Source organism: Palaemon carinicauda, chromosome 40 (assembly GCF_036898095.1).
Source record: "Palaemon carinicauda isolate YSFRI2023 chromosome 40, ASM3689809v2, whole genome shotgun sequence".
Classification (NCBI taxonomy): domain Eukaryota; kingdom Metazoa; phylum Arthropoda; class Malacostraca; order Decapoda; family Palaemonidae; genus Palaemon; species Palaemon carinicauda.
In genome coordinates this window covers 18,131,458-18,155,242 of record NC_090764.1, presented here as the reverse complement: position 1 = coordinate 18,155,242, position 23,785 = coordinate 18,131,458, and the positions used below count along the sequence as shown (strand labels likewise).

The following is a 23,785-nucleotide window of genomic DNA, read 5'->3' as shown; positions in this document are numbered from 1 at the left end:
ATGCCTTCAAATCAGGCCTATAACCTTCCGATAGGCCGAGTCCTCGGTCGGGGAACCTTCTCTACCGTCATCAGTACCTACCGCCTGATCCCGAGGAGCCGGGTCACCGGGCACTCCCACCGGGCGCTTCGGTTCTGGAACAACAGGCACTCCCCTGCGGTGGTACCAGTCTTCCCCGGCGGGAACCTCCGCACCAGGTTCGAGGGTCAGAACTGGCATCGCCGTGCCGGCGAGGACTACCGTTCGTGAATTCTCTCTGGGGGACGAGGACGCGGATCCCGTGGGCTGACCCGACGGAGGGAACCGTTCCTTTAAGTCTGAGGGCCGAACCAGCTGTGCTGATTCGGCCAGGCTGCCCGTACGGAAGCACGGTTCCCCCCGCTGGGCGGGGTGAACCGGAAGCTTCGCGGACTTACGCCTGCCTGAAGCAGCCTTCTCGCATTTCTCCCTGCGAGGGTCATATCTGCGTCTGGAGGATGGCCTTCGTGGCGAGAAATCCCTGGACTGCCGGTCCGGGGAACGCTGCAACTCAGACTTACGGGGAACGAAGACCCAATCACCATCGGGGGACCTACTCCTCCTGTACTTCCTGCGTGGAGAGCGGGACCGTTTTCTACTGAACCTCGAACGGGATCTTGAGCGGGAACGCCTGCTCCTGGACCGCTCCCTCCATCGCCGATGTCTCCTCCTCGTTTCCTCCTCTGAAGAGAACGAAGCCCCACCATCTGAAGAGCCCGACGAAACTGTACCACCCGAACGACGGGCAGAAGCGGGGGCTACAGAGGGCTTCGCGACCTGCTGCGTACCAGAGGTCGAGGGTTGTAGGAAGGTCTCTGGAACCGCCGTCAGAGGAGCTGGAAAAGAGGTTTGGCGCACTACACTAGGAAACCAGGTATCCAGCCCCTCTTCCATCCGCATTGGGGACCTACCTGGCGTTTTAGGGAGCCTCCACCTGAAGGGCTCACTTACCGTGGAGTCCAACTTACCCTGGGCGTCACCAGCCGCTGAAGAACCTGAAACACAGGCCCACGAAGCGGGTGAAGAAACAGGCACAACATTACTACACCACAAGGGGTCGTCGGAGGAAACGTGCCCCCCAAGCACAAGGGCAGAGTCTCCAGAATCCCCAGACACAGCACTACCAGGCCCCCCACTAGCCTGAGAAGACCCAGCAACTTCCACTTCACACACGTTAGACTCCTGGGGAAGGGCCCTCGGCTCTTTCCCCGCAACGGACTTACCTCGTCCCCTACTCTGGGTAGGGGAAGTCGAGACACAAGCCCCGTCGGACCGTCCACTGGGTGACGGTAACAGCGAAGAGATGCTAGATTTCCTGGGCGAACGTTTCGACGACTTCTTCTTCTTAGTGCCGTAACGCACCCACTGTATCTCACTCCAACTAACACACTCAATGCACGTATCCGATGGCGAGCACATCCTGCCCCTACAGGAAGAGCAAAGGGAGTGAGGGTCTACTTCGGGCTTGGAAAGGAACGCTCCACACAACTTTCCGGCTCTAGGCCCAGGACAACGGCGGATCTGCTCCATCGCACACAACCACAAGGCACAGGCACGAAGGGAATCAACAAGGAATACACTTGGAAAGCACAAGGAAGGGTAGCGAACACGCAAGAACACAAGGGATAAGCACAAAGATACCACGCGGTAACCATGCAGGACACACGAGTCAGACACAAAGGGTCGAGAGAGAGGACAGCGGCGTGATGGTAGGGTATCACGTCGCGACCAGAGAACTTACTGGCTAACGGGACCCAAGCTGACGCCGACCTAGCTCAAGGCTACCCTCGGGGCACGTTCTCTCACTCCCGGGTTAACCCTCCATAGAAAACGGGTGTAGGGTATACTACACAAAACTCTGGTCGGTAGAGAGGAGATTACAGGTAACTCCTAAGAAAGTAGTTCGAGGTTAGTATTTGTGTTGGAACAAAGCTATTTTAACCAGCAATGGTGTCACAGGAGAACCTTAACAGTCCTTTTGGGCTTGGAGGAGGCACCACTTCAGGGACATCAATGGGATCACTGACAATAAGGATATACCTACCATGCCTTTCAACACTGGCGTTACCATAGTAGACATTGGCACTGGAGACACTAAGCGCGAGGTAGCCTCCGGTATCAGCTCCCTCAACAATGTTATAGAGAACTTACTTGAAAGACCTTAAGGCTCAAGCCTTACTTAAATCAAATGTGTCGTTGGCGGTCTGCACGGCAACAGGCAATGAGCTTCCAACTTCCAATGGTCTGCACCGCTCACTGGGGGAATTCCACATGACACCAGAACCTGAAAAGCCAGCCAACTTAGAACCGAGGGCTCCTTGCTCCTGAACCATACTCCCCAGGTACTGAGCCAGGGGCATATCCTCAGAAGCAGCAGCAGTTGCACTTAATGACAAAAACTTCCTTGGTGTTTTGATGGGCATTGCCAAGACAGACCTGGGAGAAGGTTCAGCTATCTTCCTTCCCTCCAAGGCATACACCTACCACTACACAGGAAGCCACGACTTATACTTGGTACATGGGGATGATTACAAACAATCATGCCCGCTAAGAAGAGGCACAGAGAGACTTAGGACCTTCAACAATAACCCATTTCCCGTCAAGTACAAATTTCTTGTTTCACATTCATATTCATAGGTAACAGCCTACATTCACTTCCAGTAAGAAAAAGAAAGATAAAAAATTCTGGTAAGGGAACAGCAGTACATCCGTACTCGCCGCGGCCAAAAGGCTAAAGTGAAGAGCCTCTCACAAGTGAGGAATTGGGGCTTCTCACCCGTGCTCATCACCTGTCATTAACAACCTTGTTAGTGAATTCAACAGCCATTCTAGCTCCACTGAAGACATGTTCGCTATTTCAAATGACGAAAGATTTGTATGCACGTAAGAACAAACAAAGCAAATGAAGAATATATGAATAACACTTGCAAACATAATCTAATCCCTTATGAAACAAGTAAAGAATTGACACTAAATAATGATAGCTAGGAACAATCAAATTAAAATATTTGGACAGTAAAGGATTGTAACTAGGTGCATTAACTAATTCAAAACTAAAATTAAAGGGGGGTCTACTTTAATGCTACTCAGGATCCCACATACTTTTCTTCTTTGGAGATTCTATTATATCTGATCTTCAAGTCAATGAAACAGTTAGCTTATATCTTATAGAAACTCTCAAAATTGCACAATACAATACAGTAGTTATAAGTAGACGTGGGAGAATCCCTTATCTGACAAGAATTCTTTTACTTACTGTTAAACTCCTCCTTATGCTTAAGACTGAATGAGATCAAAGGATGATTATTCAGCGATGTCAACAAATTTTGTTGAAGCTGATAAACACCAAGAGGCTGGTCTAAAGAGCTCTGCTCAACAATAAGTTCTCCTGACTTTAGCCAGTTGACTACTAACGGAAAATTTTCCTTTGTCTCTGTGGTAGACACATAATGAAGTTTTCTTTCTTCTATTTTATACAAAAGCAAAGCGGGGACTCTGAAAAAGGAAGCAATTATAATTTTAAGAGCAAAATATCAACCATTATCAACATCCAAGTTTCAATATTACAATTTGTAAATGCTATTAGAATTAATGTGATTTTTACTTTTTATTCGGTAGTATATAAATACAGCACCAAACCTTACAGTATTATTACTTTTATTATCAAATACTAAGCTACAACCCTAGTTGGAAAAGCAGGATGCTATAAGCGCAGGGGCCCCAACAGGGAAAATAGCCCAGTGAGGAAAGAAAACAAAGAAAAATTAAATATTTCAAGAACAGAGACAACATTAAAATAAATATTTCCTATATAAACTATAAAAACTTTAACAAAAAATGAGGAAGAGAAATTAGATTGAATAGTGTGCCCGAGTGTACCCTCAAGCAAGAGAACTCTAACCCAAGACAGTGGAAGACCATGGTACAGAGGCTATGGCACTACCAAAGACTAGAGAACAGTAGTTAGGCAAATGTTGCCACAGTCTGCATATATAATTCCCCTAACACAACAACCACAATACTTATCATTTAGACCTTCATGACACCATAAAATCTCCCCACCACTTTAGATCCTAAAAGGAAAACGGCAGAAGGCTGGTGGTACTGCGCTTGAGCAGCTCCTGGGGTGTGGAGGCAACACTTATTCTTTCCAAATGTTATCTTTTTTTTTTTTTTTCTAAATCTTGCATGGTTTTAAAAGACACAAGATGTATTATCTAGCGATACACCTATTGATTCTCTGTGGCAAATGCAGATATTTCTTTGAATAACAATAGTTTGTCAATATGTAAAGTAAGAGATTTTTTCTGCTACGAAGAGCAGATATTGTTATGCATAATTTCTAGTGAAAAGATTAACTGCATCATGGAAAAAGCTGAGATATTGGTAATAAAAGGATATCATCACAACCTTGGAATAAACTGTTTCCATGTGGCTATTTAGCTTTCTCTTAGTATCCTCTCTCGCTATGGCCCTTTTATCAATATCTTCAATAGCAATTTCGAAAATGCTTGCTTTTCTTCTCATCGCTGTAACTATGGAAAGTAACATACACAAGTATTACCTTATTTCCTATGGTCATCTTAATCATAAGGATAGGCACAAAGGTAATTTTTCAGACCAAAGGCCACAACGGCACTGGACAAAAGAGCATGTAACTTTAACCAATAGCAAGTATAAAAAAACGCCCACTTTACAATAGCGATATTTTCCACTTTTCATTTATATAATTACTTTGTTCCTTTTGTTCATGTCAGCTGCCTCCCAAAATTGGGGGAAGTGCCATGACAGATAAATAGACTTTTGTTGTTGAATTTAAATTAAGGAAGCAGTTCCCCAAAAAACCTAAAACAAACACATTACTTTTGAGATACAGATGGTCAGTTTTTTTTTTTTTTTTTTTTTTTTTTTTTTTTTTTTTGCAGATTTACAGCATATTGCAGACACTGGAAACAGACAAGTATATGAATATAATACTGTAATAAAGAAGAGAATGAAGGGAAACTTGTTAATGTATAAAATGATACATATAGAAATGCATAATTTTCAAATCTAAATAAAATTTCTAGAGATATCTACAAAAATAACTCGTATAGAAAGTAATTAAGTACAGTATGATGATGAGGATGGAAAGCTGAATCTAATTATGTATACTGTACAGGGAAATCCATAATTCAATAATCATAGTTTCTATACCCACAAGATGTGAGTATCATTGCAAGAGAAGGATGATACCTGTACTAATATATAGAACTGAGCAATAAAAAATACAAAGTATCATGACTTCTCAAGAAAATTAAGGCCCATTAAAATAACACATTCCAAACATATGTTAGTAATTTAAATTAAGCAACCTGTCACTTGTGTGTCATATCCTTTCTTATAACATACTTAATCTATAAAATCCCAAGCAGAATGGAATAGCATTTTGAGCCATCTTTTGCATTTGAATTGGTCCCAATTGTATATAGGGGTTGAGCCTGTTGTTCCCTTAAATAAAAATATTGTCAACATAATTGATAAGCATATTCCTTCTTTTATGTTAAAATAACAAATCAAGGACAATTTCTGGTTTAAATATGATTGTTGACATACTCATTTAAGCGTGGGAAAAGTAATATATCAGATTTAACTTGAAATAACAAAACTCAGCTAAGAGCTATGGCTCAGAGTTTATGCTCTAACTAGAAAGGAATACAATATGACCATAAAACAAACCCTTTCTGGCTCAAGAAAGGAACATAGATGGTAGGTTACCCTTAAATCTGCACTCTTTGGTGCAGACTTGAACAGTTCATAATTTGCTTAAACCATATGGCTCTGTTACTCACAGTCCAAAGAAAAAGCACACCTTTTTGGCTGATGTGTTTGACAGCAATATATGCAATAAGAGACTTGGTCTTCTGCATCCCTATTTTCCTGCTGCTAAACTAACTAGTTTAGCTTTTTGGTCCCATGAAATTAGATAGGGCTAGGAAAGAAGTAGTGAGGGTGAGAACGAGTGTAAGAAATGAGTTAGCTAGAGTGGATATGAATGTGTTGAGGTAGTTTGGCCATGTTGAGAGAATAGAAAGTGGCTGTCTACTAAATAAAGTGATAATGCAAGAGTTTATGGGAGAAGTACAAGAGGAAGGCCAAGGTTTGGGTAGATGGATAGAGTGAAGAAAGATCTGGGTGATAGGAGGATAGATGTGAGAGAGGCAAGAGAGCGCGCTAGAAATAGGAATGAATGAAACTTCATCTGTGGTTGATAACGGGGGAGGGTGGGCTGTGGCACCCTAGCAGTACCAGCTGAACTCGGTTGAATACTCGTCAGGCTGGGAGGGGCGGAGAGAGGAAATGTCACCTATTATTCATTTATTTGAGGTCAGCTAACCCTCAAAAAAGGGGGAAGTGCCTTGGTAAATAGATAGAGTAAACTCAAATGGTATTTTTCCCATGTCTTTTGTAAAGACTGCTAATTTCTTAACTCATAAGTTATCTGTATTTCTTTAAAACGACACTTGTTAAAGCACAGTTAATCTCTCCGTTATGTAAATGTGTTTGTGGTAGCTCTACCACTGCTGAATACGTTTGGCCAAAACATCCAAATAGGTATGCTGAAGGTAATCTCCAGTTCCCTAGTTAGCAATCTGGCTTTTGTGAAGGCATTGGAGTATATGATGACCCTTTTTACAATTTCATATGCTGTACAGATACCCCTTGATTGTGGTCAGGAAGTTCGTATGATTGGCTTTAATTTTAGTGTTACTGTTGACCTCATTAATCATGAGGCCCTAGTTTTCAAACTCAAACAGATGGGAGTGGGTGGGTCTTTTCTTAGCATCATTATTCACTTTTCAAGTAATAAATTGCAAAGATTAGTTGTTGACAGGTACCATAGTGACTATAAGAATTTAATATAAAGTGTTACACAAGATAGTGTCCTCAGCCCATTATTTTTCATACTATGTAAGCACATGTGGTTTGGCCTTGAAAACAAGCTTGTTGCATATGCAGATGATGCTACTCTCTTTGCTTCAATTCCATTTCCTGTGGTTGCTGAATCCGTCAAGAGAGATATAGCTACAATTAGTGCATGATGCAAATTAATGGGGATAAAGTTAAACCTTAAACAAAACTCAAAGTACAACAGTAAGTAGATCAAGGACAGTGGCTCTGCAGCTTCCATATCTTTTCATTGATAATGTCTCTTTAACTGTGTATGACATTTAAATTTAAAGATGTCATTCTTAATTTCAAATTTACTTTTTAGAAATACATCTGGTCTGCTTCACTCCTTGCACAAAACATTGAGATATTGAGTCTAAAAATATTTGGTGACTCATCTATTCAGACGAAAGGTTTATCTTTTTTATTCAACCATATTTTGAGTATTATTCTCCTGTTTGGTTTTCAGGTGCTGACTCTCATCTTGATTTATTGGACAAAAACTTGCAGTGTATTGAATTCCCTATTCCTGATCTGCATATTAATCTTTGGGACTATTGTTCAGTTAGTTCTTAGTTCATGTTGCATAACATTTTTCATAATTCTGACAATTCCTTGCTTTCAGATCTTCCCAGACTGTACTAGGTATACAGTTAATTCTAACAGTCTTGCCTTCTCCAACCTAAGGTTCAATACTACACACTACTCTATTTATGTTTGGCCCACGTAGGTTTAATAATAATAATAATAATAATAATAATAATAATAATAATAATAATAATAATAATCCATTAATCTTAAGCCATATATATACTACAATTTACCTGTCTACTATAACTGCAACATAGCAGTCACCATCCTTTGAGGTATACACAGAAAAATTCTTCACTGCAGGCCGATCAGGAAGGAATCTTTTGGCTTCTTCACTATCTTTCACTTTTTGTTGACAGAAGGCCTCAAAATGATGCAAATATTGAGTTGTATGTTCATGGGTGTCAGCTGATGACAGGCAATGACCGGATAAATAATTCCATAATTTCAAAGTACCATCCTGAAATTTATCAAAAACAATAGTAATAATCATACAATTTTCAATATTAAACTTACCCGATAATCATGTAGCTGTCAACTCCGTTGCCCGACAGAATTCTATGGAGGGATACGCCAGCTATCACAATACTAGAAGGGGGTGTATTTACCAGCGCCACCTGTGGCCAGGTACTCAAGTACTTCTTGTTGACACCTCCTCAATTATTCCTCTGTCGTGCTTCCGGCAAGACGTTCTGGGATACGCTTATGTTCTTGGAGTATTTTCACGACTTTGGTGAAGTATTTCTCTTTGATTTCGGCTGTCGCTTTACTGGAAAACTTCTATATTAGCTTAGTTAGCTTTTGGAATTAATTTGATTAATTTTGATTATTTTTGGTGACGAGAGAGTATGAACTCTCGTTCACCTTTCAATGGCTGACCCTTCCTTTAGACGGAAGTGTTGGTGTCTAAGAGAGTATAGACTCTCTTTCTTAATTTTGCTTAACAAAGTTATAGATTTATTTTATATCTCTCCGCCTCTTATAGGCCTCTTCGATTAACTTCCTTTTATTATAAACTCATTAAAATTAATTTTTATATTTGTTTATATTCGACCTTCCTAATAGTAGGCGGTCTTTTACCGAAGTTAATAAACTTTGAGCCCGTCATTTCGGTTTTACCTGTTAATATATTATGCTATTTCCGCCACAGAGTTTGAAAGATTTTCTTTGACAGTCTCGTACTGTTTTCAAAGCTGAACTAACGTTTTGTTTTGTCTCTGCAGTTGTTGACGTTCAGAACGTTCAACTTGCACTCTATCGTTACGATAGAGAAAGAATGTTCACGGTTTCACGTTGCAGTAAGAGTAACCGTGTCTAGCGTTTTGTTCATTCTTTCTTAACTTAATGGTTTTGATCCTAATAAAGGAACTTTTCAGTTTTTTCCTTTAACAATAATATGTTTTAACGATATATATGATTGGGCTCTTCTCTCAGGTTCTAAGTCAAGAGAGAGAGAGAGAGAGAGAGAGAGATAGAGACGGAGGGAGAAAGAGGATAAACGTTTCATTAAAGCCTGCCAGGCGTACGAGTAACGTCATTATCGATTTTTGCTCTTCTCCCTAGTCTCTTTAGGGGAAGAAACTAAACGTTTCTAGAGTGATCTAGTGTTTAGTCTCTTTCCAACCACTGATTTATCTTTCATTAGATTTTTCTGTTACATTGTAATTCTGTTTTCGCAATTACTAACTTTGAGAAAGGATAGAATTGCGTATTTCAGGTACAAACCACTTAAGTTTCGAGTTCAGTGAAATAAGTGCAAACAGAAATCAAAGTGATAAGTGATTAGTGCGTGAGGGTACTTTTGTGCGCGCCAGTCGTCCTCCCAGTCCGGGACCTCTTGCAAGCTCCCAAGCCCAGGGGAGAAGCAATGTCGAAGGGCATAAGGGTTCAGCAGGCCTTGATCGGCGCACAGAAGTATTCTCGGTGGTTGTGGGCGTGTCTTACCGAGACCGTCACTCCCACCCGCAGACGATTGAGCCCTTATTTTGCTCGTCTGCAGAAGAGATTAGGGGAGAAAATAAAGGCAGAGTAACGCTGGTCTCAGGTCTCAAGACTTCTTAAACGTTAAGTCCAGACCTATGCCAGACGTACGAAGTTAAAGTTCACAACCCGAATGCAGTCGTTGGGTTAGCTCTGACTCTCCTAAGTCATCAGTTGATTACACTCCGACTTAGAGTAAGGTTCTGCCACAACAGATCTCTGCTGTTAAGGCTTTACCTCAGCAGAACTTAGTGTCTGCCGACCCCAAGTTAACTCTACTGCAGTCCATACAGTCACAACTTTCGGTCTTGATGCGTGAGTGTCGGGCTGAGAGTGTTGCACCACCTGCACTCCCTCCACCTGTTCTCGCTGCACCTGTGCTCGCCCAGCCTGCACCTGCTCCGCCTGGTCGCAGCACCATCTGCCAGGCGTACGATGTTGTGAACTCTACTACAGTCCATGCAAGCACAGTTTTCGGACTTGATGAGTGAGTGTCGGGCTGAGAGTGTTGCTCCACCGCCTCCGCCTACACTCCCTCCTCCTACACTCGCTCCGCCTGATCACAGTACCATCTGCCAGGCGTATGATGTTGTGGACTCTACTACAGTCCATGCAAGCACAGCTTTCGGACTTGATGCGTGAGTGTCGTGCTGAGAGTGTTGCACCTCCTGCACCTGTGGTGCACCAACCTCCTGCACCCGTTCAGCCTGTGCTGCACCCGCCTGCACCGGTGGTGCACCTACCTCCTGCACCCGTTCAGCCTGTGCTGCACCCGCCTGCACCGGTGGTGCACCAACCTCCTGCACCCGTTCAGCCTATGCTGCACCCGCCTGCACCGGTGGTGCACCAACCTCCTGCACCCGTTCAGCCTGTGCTGCACCCGCCTGCACTCGCTGCACCCAGTCGCAGCTCCATCTGCCAGGCGTACGATGTTGAACCACTTTCGGAGTTTGCTGTTCACAGTGTTGTTCAGCCTCAGCCTTCTTTAAGGCAACCCTTGCTTTGGGATCAGGAGAGTTACACTCTTCCTCCTCCTCCCCTTGCTGCTCCTCCAGTGGTGCAACTCTCGGTTGGGGTACAACAACCTCTCCCCTCCGTGAGTCTGTCTGCTCAACCAGCGCTGCACCGAGTTCAACCCTCATCTAGGCAAGCTCATCTACACCATGCACTTGCGCCTCAGGAGCCTCAGCTTGCTAGAACTTTACCTTGTTCTGCGCAGCCTCAACCTTCTCATGCTCCACTCATCTCTCAGGAACAGGAACGGACTACTCCGCCTCCGTCCTCCGCTCAGCTGGTACAATCCTTGGGTGCAACTCTTGCTAGGAGTCAACCTCCTTCACCCTTGCACCTGCCTTCTGCTCCGTCTGTTGTTCAGCCTATGCAGTCTGAACCTCAGGTTTTCCCTCAAGTTGAGGAAACCTCTGTTGTTGTTCCAGCTCGTTCTGACTCTGCTGTTCAGCATACCATGGTTTAAACCCCATGCAAGCATGCATTAAGCACTCTAGCACTGGTCATGGAATTTCTGAGAAATGTTAAACGCCATGCACACGCTCTGCTTTCCTTTCAGCAGGCTCTGCTTACAGCAGGCTCTACTTCCTACATGCTCAGCATTCAGCATGCTCTGCATTCAGCATGCTCTGCATACAACATGCTCTGCATACAGCATGCTCTGCATTCAGCATGCTCTGCATACAGCATACTCTGCATACATCATGCTCTGCATACCTTACCGCATGCTTCTCAACACATCTTGGGTTGTTGCCAACTCACTAGACTGTCAAGCAGTTTCATAACGTTGCCTTCTAGTCTGCTGCTTTGCACCAGTGAACCCTCACTCAGAGAACTTAGCTTTTCTAGGATAAGGTCCCTGTAGATGAGAAAGTTCTTTTCTCCCTCCTTCTGATATTCCCTTGAGGACTCTCTCATTTGGAGGGAGCCTTTAGCTGCATAACCTCTTATGGACTTTTATTTAAGCATAACATGCTTACAGGGAAGGTAATGGTTACACTTCAGCCGCTAATCCCGTCTGTTACCACACCTGCTCCCATAGACCTTGAGCTGTGTTGCATGACATGCAGTCCAAGCTTAGTCCTTGTTAGAGGATTTTTTGTTTACGGAGTCAATGTGTCACGGGGAAGACGTTCAACAACCAACAGAAGGGACTTGTTGTGACGCAGTGGGCAACCTCAGCAACCCGTTAAGGAGTTGTCTGTACGACCCAGACAGTCTAGACAGATTCGGGTTGTCACTGTACTTCCTCGCTTGCCCATGATTGACAGTTTACAGACTGTGCAGCAGTATCATGATCTTGTGTCCGGCTCCGTCAGACGACTGGCTTTTAAGAGCTCCCTCAAGTCGTCGCTGTCTGGAGATTTTCAAATGGACTATGGATCTGACCAAGGAACTGGGCCTCCTGGTCAATTTTGAGGAGTCTCAGCTCGTTCCATCCCAGACCATTGTCTCCTTGGGTATGGATCTTCAGAGTCGAGCTTTTCGGACTTGTCCGTCGGCCCCAAGGATCTTCCAAGCCCTAGAATGCATCCAGAGCATGCTGAGAAGGAACCGATGCTTAGTCAGGCAGTGGATGAGTCTAACAGGGACACTTTCATCGCTGGCCCTGTTCATCGAGTTAGGGAGACTCCACCTCCGCCCCCTTCAGTATCATCTAGCTGCTCACTGGATAAAGGACATGACGCTAGAGACGGGCTCAGTTCCTGTTTCCGAAGAGATGAGGTCTACTCTAACGTGGTGGAAGAACAGCATTCTTCTCAAGGAAGGTCTACCATTGGCTGTTCAGTCCTCCACCACCGTCTCTTCTCGGACGCATCGGACACGGGCTGGGGTGCGACACTGGACGGACAGGAATGCTCGGGAACATGGAATCAGGAGCAAAGGACACTTCACATCTATTGCAAGGAGTTGTTGGCAGTTCATTTGGCCTTGATAAACTTCAAGTCCCTCCAGCTTAACAAGGTGGTGGAGGTGAACTCCGACTACACCACAGCCTTGGCTTACATCTCCAAGCAGGGAGGGACTCATTCGAGGAAGTTGTTCGAGATCGCAAGGGACCTCCTCATTTGGTCAAAAGATCGAAAGCTCACGCTGGTAACGAGGCTCATTCAGGGCGATATGAATGTCATGGCAGATCGCCTCAGCCGGAAGGGTCAGGTCTTCCCCACAGAGTGGACCCTTCACAAGAATGTTTGCAGCAGACTTTGGGCCCTGTGGGATCAGCCAACCATAGATCTATTCGCTACCTCGATGACCAAGAGGCTCCTCTTGTATTGTTCTCCGATTCCAGACCCAGCAGCAGTTCGCGTGGATGCCTTTCTGCTGGATTGGTCCCATCTCAACCTGTATGCATTCCCGCCGTTCAAGATTGTCAACAGGGTACTTCAGAAGTTCGCCTCTCACAAAGGGACACGGCTGACGTTGGTTGCTCCCCTCTGGCCCGCGAGAGAATGTTTCACTGAGGTACTGCAATGGCTGGTCGACGTTCCCAGGACTCTTCCTCCTAGAGTGGACCTTCTGCGTCAACCTCACGTAAAGAAGGTACTCCCAACCTCCACGCTCTTCGTCTGACTGCCTTCAGACTATCGAAAGACTCTCAAGAGCTAGAGGCTTTTCGAAGGAGGCAGCCAGAGCGATTGCCAGAGCAAGGACGACATCCACTCTCAGAGTCTATCAGTCTTTATGGGAAGTCTTCCGAAGCTGGTGCAAGGCCAATGCAGTTTTCCTCAACCAGTACCAATGTAACCCAGATTGCTGACTTCCTGTTACATCTAAGGAACGTAAGCTCCCTATCAGCTCCTACGATCAAGGGTTACAGAAGTTTGTTGGCAGCGGTTTTCCGCCACAGAGGCTTGGATCTTTCCTCCAACAAAGATCTACAGGACCTCCTTAGGTCTTTTGAGACCTCAAAGGAACGTCGGTTGTCCACTCCAGGCTGGAATCTAGACGTGGTCCTAAGGTTCCTAATGTCATCAGGATTTGAACCGCTCCAATCAGCCTCTTTTAAGGACCTCACATTAAAAAACTCTTTTCCTCGTGTGCTTAGCAACAGGTAAAAGAGTAAGTGAGATCCACGCCTTCAGCAGGAACATAGGTTTCACATCTGAAACGGCTACATGTTCCTTACAGCTCGGTTTTTTAGCTAAAAACGAGCTTCCTTCCCGTCCTTGGCCTAAGTCGTTCGAGATCCCAAGCCTGTCCAACATGGTGGGGAACGAACTGGAGAGAGTACTTTGCCCAGTTAGAGCTCTTAAGTACTATCTAAAGGTCAAAACCATTACGAGGACAATCAGAAGCCTTATGGTGTGCTATCAAGAAGCCTTCTCTACCAATGTCTAAGAACTCAGTTTCTTACTACATCAGGCTTCTGATTAGAGAAGCAAATTCTCATCTGAAGGAAGAAGACCTTGCTTTGCTGAAGGTAAGGACACATGAAGTGAGAGCTGTGGCTACTTCAGTGGCCTTCAAACAGAACCGTTCTCTGCAGAGTGTTATGGATGCAACCTATTGGAGAAACAAGTCAGTGTTCGCATCATTCTATCTCAAAGATGTCCAGTCTCTTTACGAGTACTGCTACACCCTGGGTCTATTCGTAGCAACGAATGCAGTAGTAGGCGAGGGCTCAGCCACTACATTCCCATAATCCCATAACTTTTTAACCTTTCTCTTGAATACTTTTTATGGGTTGTACGGTCGGCTAAGAAGCCTTCCACATCCTTGTTGATTTGGCGGGTGGTCAATTCTTTCTTGAGAAGCGCCAAGGTTAAAGGTTGTGATGAGGTCCTTTAGTATGGGTTGCAGCCCTGTATACTTTAGCACCTTTGAGTTGATTCAGCCTCCCAAGAGGAACGCTGCGCTCAGTAAGGAAGACGATCTTATTAAAGGCAGAGTAACGGTTCAAGTCGACTTCCTTACCAGGTACTTATTATTTCATTGTTATTGTGGATAACTGATTATATGAAATATGGGATACTTAGCTATCCTTTAATCTTGTACACTGGTTTTCACCCACCCCCCTGGGTGTGAATCAGCTACATGATTATCGGGTAAGTTTAATATTGAAAAATGTTATTTTTATTAATAAAATAAATTTTTGAATATACTTACCCGATAATCATGATTTAATCGACCCTCCCTTCCTCCCCATAGAGAACCAGTGGACCGAGGAATAATTGAGGAGGTGTCAACAAGAAGTACTTGAGTACCTGGCCACAGGTGGCGCTGGTAAATACACCCCCTTCTAGTATTGTGATAGCTGGCGTATCCCTCCATAGAATTCTGTCGGGCAACGGAGTTGACAGCTACATGATTATCGGGTAAGTATATTCAAAAATTTATTTTATTAATAAAAATAACATATTTCCTTATCAAAATTAATTAAGAATAATGCAAAAACAAAAGCAGCAAAATGTAAATAAATCCAAATTATAAGTATGAAAAATACAACCAATACTTCACAAGAACTAGTGTTGTAGCTCAGCTTTTAATAATAAGAATAATGATTGCTATAATACAAATAAAGTAGTGAGCCCTCGCTACTTCGTGGTTCGACCATCGCGGATTCACGACTTCGCAGACTTTTTTCATTAAATACGGCATCCGATTTCATCAGCAAACCACTATTTTTGGGGGAAACATCATTTTATTCTAGAAAATTGCTACTCTTTAAATAGTTAATTGCACATTAAAAAAGCGTGTACTTTTGTTTTTAAATTTCGGGTGTGTTTTAAAAATCGAGTATTGTTGGCTTCTTTTTGTTTTACTTTTGGCTGTGATCAGATCAGCTGACGTCTAGCTGCCGGTCTCAAGAATATGCGCGTACGAAGTATTGTTTATACCATTTCATAACTTATTCAAACCATCTATACAGTTGATATTACATAAGCACCAATGTGTTATAACCTTTCATATTTTTTTGTTTATTACATTTAAAACAACTCTCTCTCTCTCTCTCTCTCTCTCTCTCTCTCTCTCTCTCTCTCTCTCTCTCTCTCTCTCTCTCTCTCTCTCTCTGTGGGCTACTTTTCACTACCTCTCATTCCTTACCTCTATCTCACTAACAAATGAAATCTTTGTTGCTTCACAAAGTTTCATTTTTATTGAAAATCAATCATGATTCAATTTTCCTTACTTTCTCGAATCTCACACTATGTCACATTGAACGTTATAGCGGTAACTTAATTGTTCGACAACTTTAAAAATCGGCCTAGTACTTGCTTCTTCTCTTACTTTTTTTTTTTTAGATGGTTTCATAATTGAGGGGGGTACAAGTTGACTTATAACTGAAGTTAGGAAAAGTATTTTGGATATGGAATAGAGAATCATCCTTGGTAACAGTTTAGAATTATCGTAAATTATCATTCTGTCATTAGCGGCAGTTTGTTATTGTTGATTAAACGCCAAAAAAAAAAAAAAAGAAAAAAAATTGTTTTCCTGCTTTGCTACGTAGGTAGGATTTTATATAGATACAGTAAATAATATTTGTAATAACATATTTACTAAAAGCTTTTAATATCATTATTTATCACTTTCATCATGCGCGTTGAATGCCTGCGTTTGTTTATCACGATCGAAGATGGAGCGTACAGTAAACGAATGGAAGGTTTCCGTTTCAGGCTGCGTCATAAGGAAAAACATTATATAAATGGCATTCATTTAATTTATTTAGAAGTCCTAAGAAAAATTAAGTAAAACATTGGTACTGTAATAACAAAATCAACATATAATCAATACTTGGTAAGATTGCTGTCGATGCAAAAACTAACCTCTACACAGATGTGTAAATGCGTCTTGTTTCTTCATTATGATCAGAGATAAACGTAAACAAAACATTGGTTGTCATTTTGTATCGTGCTTTTTGGCGTGTTTAGGAAACACATGATATAAAATCGCCTTTAATATTTGTGCCTGTTTTAGTTTAGGGTACTGTAGTACATGCATTAAGTGTTCTATACATTAAAGGGTAGTTTGTTAACAGTACTACGTAAAGGGAAGGTTTTAAAAGTCTGAATATACATGTTAAATAAATACGTAAATATGGTGTCCCTACTTCGCGGATTTTCAGCTATCACGGCCGGGTTTGGAACCTATCTACCGCGATAAACGAGGGTTCACTGTACTTCATAATAGGACAAATTCGCAGATAATTTGTATTTTTCCTAACTATACAAACCTTAGCTATTTAATAGGGTTATTACTTTCGGAGTGGCTGAAATGACGAGCCATTAGAATTTTAACGAGGGTTTACTACCCCACCGCTAGTTAGCGGGGGGTAGTGAGGGTAGCTTGCTAACCCCCCATCACACACACCCGTGCTTGAGCTCACTTTGCTTGAAGGTAGGACTTCAAGGGGGATAGGGCTGGCGGGCAAGTTTGATTAAATAGCTAAGGTTTGTATAGTTAGGAAAAATACAAATTATCTACGAATTTGTCATTTTTTCCGTAACTGACATACAAACCACGCTATTTAATAGGGGTGACTCACCCATTAGGAAGGGTGGAAAGTCCCGGCCAGTACTGGCTTTTGGCTTTGCCCGGGGACTCAGTATCTGAGTGTGTCAGCACTCAACAATAAAGAGTCCCTGCATCTTGCTAGAACCTTGCTACGCAAGGGACGCGGCCTATGTAAGCTGTGTGTGAAGGTATGAAGTGTGACTCGTCCTAGGAAGTTGACCTATAGTCCTTTAGATGAAAACTTTAGGCTAGGACTCTCCCAATACCACCTCGTCAGGGTATGGGGACGTGACAGTATTAGCTTAATATTAGGAACACAAGGAAACATGGTTTACCTGCAGTGGTTCGAGGTCAGCTGTGCAGAGAACCTAGGATGCTGGTTTCCCCAAGAGAGGGGAGGATGAAGAAAAGAATAAGGGCCAGACATACCTTTTCATTCATGCAGACTAAGACCAGGTAACAATACCCTCAACCTTCTGTTACTTGTCCATTAAGGAGCCTGAGGTTTTAAACCAGCTGTTGTGCAGCCACCACAGGGCCGATAGAGAACGTATCGAGCCTCCTGCGGGTCACGTCTTGCAGAAAGTGGGCTGTGAAGGTCGTCTGACGCTTCTACACCCCAGCTTGGAGCACCTGCGTCACTGAGAAGCTTTTCTTGAAGGCCAGGGACGTAGCTACGCCCCTGACGTCATGTGCTCTAGGGCGACGTGACGGAGGAGGGTCTGGATTCAGGGACAGATGGATCACCCTACAAATCAATGCCGAGATGGTGTTCTTGGTAACCCTCCTCTTAGTCCTCCCAGTACTCACAAACAATGCCTGCACCTGGGGACGTACTGCAGCCGTTCTTTTGAGATACAGCCTCAGACTCCTTACTGGACACAGTAGGAGATGGTCTGGGTCATCTGTTACAGAACAAAGACTCGAAATCTGGAAGGAGTCGAACCGAGGGTCCGGCACCCCCAGATTCTGAGTCTTAGCAATAAACTCAGGGACGAATTTGAACGTTACCTCCCCCCATCCCCTTGAATGGGCGATGTCATAAGAGATACCATAAAATTCACTGACTCGCTTGGCCGAGGCCAAAGCTAGTAGGAACATCGTCTTCCAAGTTAGGTGGCGATCTGAAGCCTGGCGTAATGGTTCGTAGGGAGGTCTCTTAAGAGACCTGAGAACTCGAACCAAGTTCCATGGAGGAGGTCTCACTTCCGACTGAGGGCAGGTAAGTTCATAACTCCGTATGAGTAGGGAAAGTTCCAGCGAGAAAGAAATGTCTACTCCTTTGAGCCTGAAGGCTGGACTTAAGGCTGAGCGATAGCCTTTCACCGCCGAGACTGAAAGGCGCATTTCTTCCCGCAAATACATGAAGAACTCCGCTATTGCTGGAATAGTGGCATCAAGTGGAGAGATACCCCTTCCACGACACCAACCACAGAAGACTCTCCACTTTGCCTGGTAGACAGATGCGGATGATTTTCGCAGATGTCCAGACATCCTGACTGCAACTTGTTGCGAAAACCCTCTCTCAGCGAGGAGATGCTGGATAGTCTCCAGGCGTGAAGTCGTAGCGAAGCTACGGCTTTGTGGAAGATGTTGGCATGTGGTTGTTTGAGTAGCTCGTGTCGCTGAGGGAGTTCTCTCGGAAGTTCCGTTAGGAGTTGCAGAAGGTCCGGAAACCATTCCGCGTGATGCCATAGCGGAGCTATAAGGGTCATTGAAAGATTGACCGATATATTGGTCTTGTTGAGCACCCTCCTCATCAGACAGAAGGGGGGAAAGGCGTACACGTCGATGTTGTCCCACCGTTGCTGGAAGTCATCTTGCCAGAGCGCCTTGGGATCCGGGGACTGGGGAGCAGTACAGCGGAAGCTTGAAGTTCAGCGCTGTAGCGAACAGATCCACAGTCGGGGAACCCCACAAAGTCAGGACTTTGTTGGCTACTAGATGATCCAAAGACCACTCGGTACTCACTATCTGAGACGCTCTGCTCAGACTGTCGGCGAGCACATTCTTCTTGCCTGGAATGAAATGTGTCGATAGTGGAATCGAGTGGACTTCAGTCCATCTCAGTATCTCTACTGCAAGATGGGATAGCTGCTTTGAAAAGGTACCTCCTTGCTTGTTGATGTAAGCCACTACTGTGGTGTTGTCGCTTATCACCACCACAGAGTGACCCGCCAGGTACTGTTGTAACTATTGAAGGGCCAGGAATACGGCCTTCATTTCTAGCATATTTATATGGAGGCACTTTTCTGATTCTGACCACAGGCCTGAGGTCCTGTGTTGCAGAACGTGGGCACCCCACCCTTTCTTTGAGGCGTCCGAAAACAGCATCAAATCCGGGGGGAGGACGAGAAGATCCACTCCTCTTTGTAGGTTCTCGTCTGTCACCCACCACTGGAGGTCCGTCCGTTCCACAGGACCCATAGGGATCATGACGTCCGGGGAATCATAACCCTGATTCCACCGAGACTTGAGTCGCCATTGGAGGGATCTCATCCTGAGGCGACCGTTGGGAACTAGACGGGCCAAAGATGAGAGGTGACCGAGGAGACGTAACGACAATTGGGCTGGAAGTTTTTCTCGTCTGAGGAAAGGGCTTGCGACCCTCCTCAGCCTTGCTATCCTGTCGTCTGATGGGTAGGCTTTGTGGAGATTGGTGTCTATGATCATGCCTAGATATACCAGTATTTGAGTGGGAAGTAGAGAGGAAATCTCGAGATTTACCATGATCTAAAGTCCCAGAAGTTTGTCTCGGTGTCGAAGAAGGGCTGACTCCGAGTCTGCTAGGATCAGCTAGTCATCCACATAACGGAGGAGACGGATGCCGATCCTGTGTGCCCACGACGATTTTAGGGTGAACACTGGTGAAAACCTGTGGTGCTGTGGAGAGACCGAAACACAGAACTTTGAACTGGTAAACCTTGTTGTCTAGGCTGAATCTTAAGTACTTCCTTGAAGACGGATGGACTGGGATCTGGAAGTACATGTCCTTCAGGTCCAGTGTATACATGAAGTCTTGCGGTCTCACTGCAAGTCTGACCGTGTCTGCGGTCTCCATGCTGAACGGAGTTTGCTTGACAAATTTGTTCAGAGCTGAGAGGTCGATGACTGGTCTCTAGCCTCCAGACGCCTTCTTTACAAGAAAGAGTCAACTGAAGAAGCCTGGAGACCCGTCGAGGACCTCTTGGAGAGTGCCCTTCTTCAACATGGTCTGGACTTCTGCCTGAAGGGCTTGTTCCCTTGCCAATCCCATGGCAAGGGAGCTCAACGACACTGGATCCGCTGTCAGGGTAGGTAGAGATGTTGTGAACGGGACGCGATATCCCTGACTGATTACGGAAATCGTCCAGGAATCGGCCCCGAGTTGCTGCCACCTGTTCGCGCAACTTTGTAGGCATCCCACCACTGGTGGACATGCAGAGGGACTGCCAATTCTAGCGTTTGCGGCCTCGGCCGCTCCCTCTAGGATTCTTTCCTCCCCTGGAGGACTTTTTGCCTTTCTTGTCCTTGACAGGAAAGGGCTTAGACACTGTCGTCTTCGCTGCAGCTGCCGGTTTCGTGGTCTTGGTAGGACATGGCTGCTGGGGTGCTGGAGGTTTATAGGGCTTCGATGTTAGAGCCCTATGTAGGAGAGAGTCCTGGTTGGACTTCCTCCACCTCTCAGCGGCCTGCTCCACGTACTTAGGCTCAAACAAGTTCTTCCCCATAACAGAAGAATGCCTGAGCCTGCTGATCTCGGTATTAGGGACCTTTTGATGGAACCTCTCAGACACCGCATCTCGACGTTTCAAGATGGTGTTAGCCCACAAGTTTGAGACTTGGTGGGCTAGAAACTCGATCGTGCGAGTGCCCGAGAGTAAAAAGGTCTCCATGGCCTTCCTGGTACTTTCTTTGGATAAATCCTCTGAACGTAACAGGATGCCTAGGGTCCCTAGCCAGATATCCAGCCACGAAGTGGCCTGCATGGCACACTTCGCCACCTTCTCCTGGCTAAGGATCTCCGTAGCCGAGAACGAGACCTGCCGGTTGGAGAGTCTCTCAAGAGGGACTCCCCTGGTAAGCTCTTCCAACGAATGGTGAAGGGGAAGAGCCAAACAAGTCTCCTCAACGATGTCGAAGTACCTCCTCTGTTGGACACGAAGAGGTGGGAGGAGCTTGTTGCCGGAGCTGGATTGGCTGGAGGAGGCAAGCTCGGAGAGCTGGACTTCGACCTTGTCTCTGGCACTCTTGACCCCTTGAGACCAGGGCAAAGCCACACTGGCCTTCGAGGGTTTTTGAGTCCCAAAGACTCGGTCCAAGACTGTGTCTTTGCCCTCACAAGGAGGAATCTCTGGATCAGCAAACCCATTGAGATTCCTCACAAGGGTCAGAACCTGCCAGAACGCATGTTCTGATTCCTGCAGCTCTCCTCCTGAAGGGCTAGCAGCAAAGTCTCCTGTCCCCCAAGGCTCTTTTCCGAGTGCTTGGCTGGCTCCGGTCTAAGCCTTGATGACGACTTCGGTACAGTCTTGGAGTCCTTCGACTCCCTCCTTCGAGGGCTGCAAGACTCCAACAACGACGGTGGGAGGCACTTCTCCACCCCTACCCGAGAAGACTTTCCAGCGCGAGGTGGGGTTTCCCTCATTGGTGCGATGGGAAAACACCTCACCTCACGTGACTTCCCTGAGGACGGGAAGTCTTCGTCCGAAGGGGAGGGAGAGAAAGTCTGGGGGGGTGAGGAGGCCTTCCTCAAGGACTTACGAGGAGTCAGCTTTGCCCTCGGAGAAGTTACCACGTTCGAAACTTTTCCTCTTCAGGGGAGTAGAAGCTGCCAAGGATTTGTGGCCCAGGTCAGAGAGAACAGGCTTAAACGCCTGCATGACCGCTCTGACCAGTGTCCCAAACCAAGGCTGCTGGCTGACGGCTGTGCTGTCAGATACTCCCTCTGGAGGGGAAGGGATCGACCGATCCCTGGGAGGAGTTACCAAAGGAGGGTTCGCCTGAAAAGAAGAGGATGATAGAGAAGAAATGTCCCTGGACCTTTCTGGAACCTTCCCCCCTGCCGGCGAGCGCGCTGTTCTGCGCTTGGGGGGGGGGGATGCGGCGATGACGACTTTGCCGCACATTGTCCTGTAGCCTCGTGCGTGGGGGGGGGGGGGTTGATGATTGCGCTGGGGAGCGTGCTGGCGCTCGCGCGATGGGAAATACCCTGGGTCGCGCGCGAGGGCAATAGCGATGGCGCGCGGGGGTGGGCGATGGCGAGGGTGCGCGCGGGAGAGTGATGGCGAGGGTGCGCGCGGGAGAGCGATGGCGCGCGAGCTGGAGAAAGCACAGGGTGCGCAGAAGGAAGGTTGCGTGCATACATTTACCTTCGCATGAAGAGCCCATGCGGGCGAGATACCGTTGGGCGTGCGCCGGAGACACATCTCTTGCGCGCGGGTGCGCATGAGTGCGCACATCAGGCTGTGAAGAGGGGCGTGGGCGCGCAGGGCGTGCGTGCTCAACCTCGTGGGCGCGAGTGGGAGACTGCGTGCGAAGGCATGCTGTCGAGGGATGGCGCGCAGGTGGAGAACGACGGCGCGTTGGCGAGCGCTGACGAGCAGGGGAAGAAATTAACTTCCCTACTGCGCCCAGAAAAGAAGATCGTGGGTGCGGAGAGCGCTGGTGAGTTGGTGAGCGCTGGCGCGCAGGAGAACAATGGCACGCAGCAGGTTGAAGGCGCGCAGGTGAGCACTGGCGCGCTTTAACAGGAACATCCTCTGTAGATGAGCGCTTGCGCGCAGGTGAGCGTTGGCGTGCAGGTGAGCGCTGGCGCGTAAGGGACGTATGTGCCAACTTGTGCATACGCTCTTGTTGCCCCGAAGGGACCGTTGCCTGTTTCACAACAGGATTATGTTGGCGCCCACAGCGTGTCAGCAGCCAGGAACGGCGACGGCAGGTCAGCAGGTCTGACGGGTGGAAGGTCGACGTGTCCTTTGTAAGGACGACCCTCCACCGAAGGGGATCGCGAAAGATCTGCAGAGAGGTCCAGGGTTGTAGCTGGGAGAGTTGGAGAACGATGGCGAGGTTCCTCTGCGGCGGACTGCGGAGACGATGAACCAAAGAGGCGCCTCCTTACACCCTTGTGAGGTGAAGGAAGGCCTCTCCAGCGAAGAGGAAGGCAGGCTTTACGTCTTATGCGCCCTCTGGGGGCCGTGGGGTTAGCGGGCTGACCATCAGCAGTCTTCCGAAGAGGAGTCTCTGTGAGTGAACTCCCCCGAGGGGGAGAATCACCGGTAGGAGAGACCGTTGGACTTAGTTCCTCCTTCGAAGGATGAGCAGAGGGAGGAACTAAGCCTTCAGCTACAACAGGTTGATTAGGAGCAGAGGTCTGAGATACCGCATCGGAAGCCTCTGCCACCACAACGTCGACGATAGACAGAGGATCAACCTCTGCCAAAGTTGGCGATTGTTTGACAGCGGCCCCCAACCGGATCATGTCAAACAAGGCTTCCTTAGAGGGCGAACCCTCAAGCCCCAAGGAAGACCAAAGCTGAAATAAATCATTATTAGATAGATTAAGATTTAAATCCTCCCCCGGGGGAGGAGGAGGAGCTGCCTCGCTATGGGAGGCAACTCCCTCTCCCGAACCCCGAGATCGGGCAACAGAACTATGGCCTACGCTACCACTCGACAGTTTCTCGGAAGAAACCGATCGAGCGGGAGCTTCGGAGGAGGTTTGGGCAACGGAAGAAGAGCCCTTGGGATTTTCTACTTTCAAAAAAACCTTCGAAGGAGAAATATCCCGTTTGGACTTCTTCCGTCGCCGAGAAAACCTCTC

At 46.2% G+C, this 23,785-nt stretch overlaps 1 protein-coding gene across 2 annotated transcripts in view; it reads right to left on the bottom strand.

Annotated features, from left to right (window-relative positions):
* The window catches only part of wuho (tRNA (guanine-N(7)-)-methyltransferase non-catalytic subunit wuho), a 93,024-nt gene that overhangs the window by 7,958 nt on the left and 61,281 nt on the right, over positions 1–23,785 (bottom strand). For both annotated transcript variants that reach the window (XM_068363975.1, XM_068363974.1), the window contains exons 7-8: positions 7,773–7,999; positions 3,275–3,513 (exon numbers count right to left, since the gene is read on the bottom strand). In XM_068363975.1, coding sequence (XP_068220076.1) covers positions 3,275–3,513; positions 7,773–7,999 — 466 coding nt within the window. The remainder of the gene's footprint in view (positions 1–3,274; positions 3,514–7,772; positions 8,000–23,785) is intronic.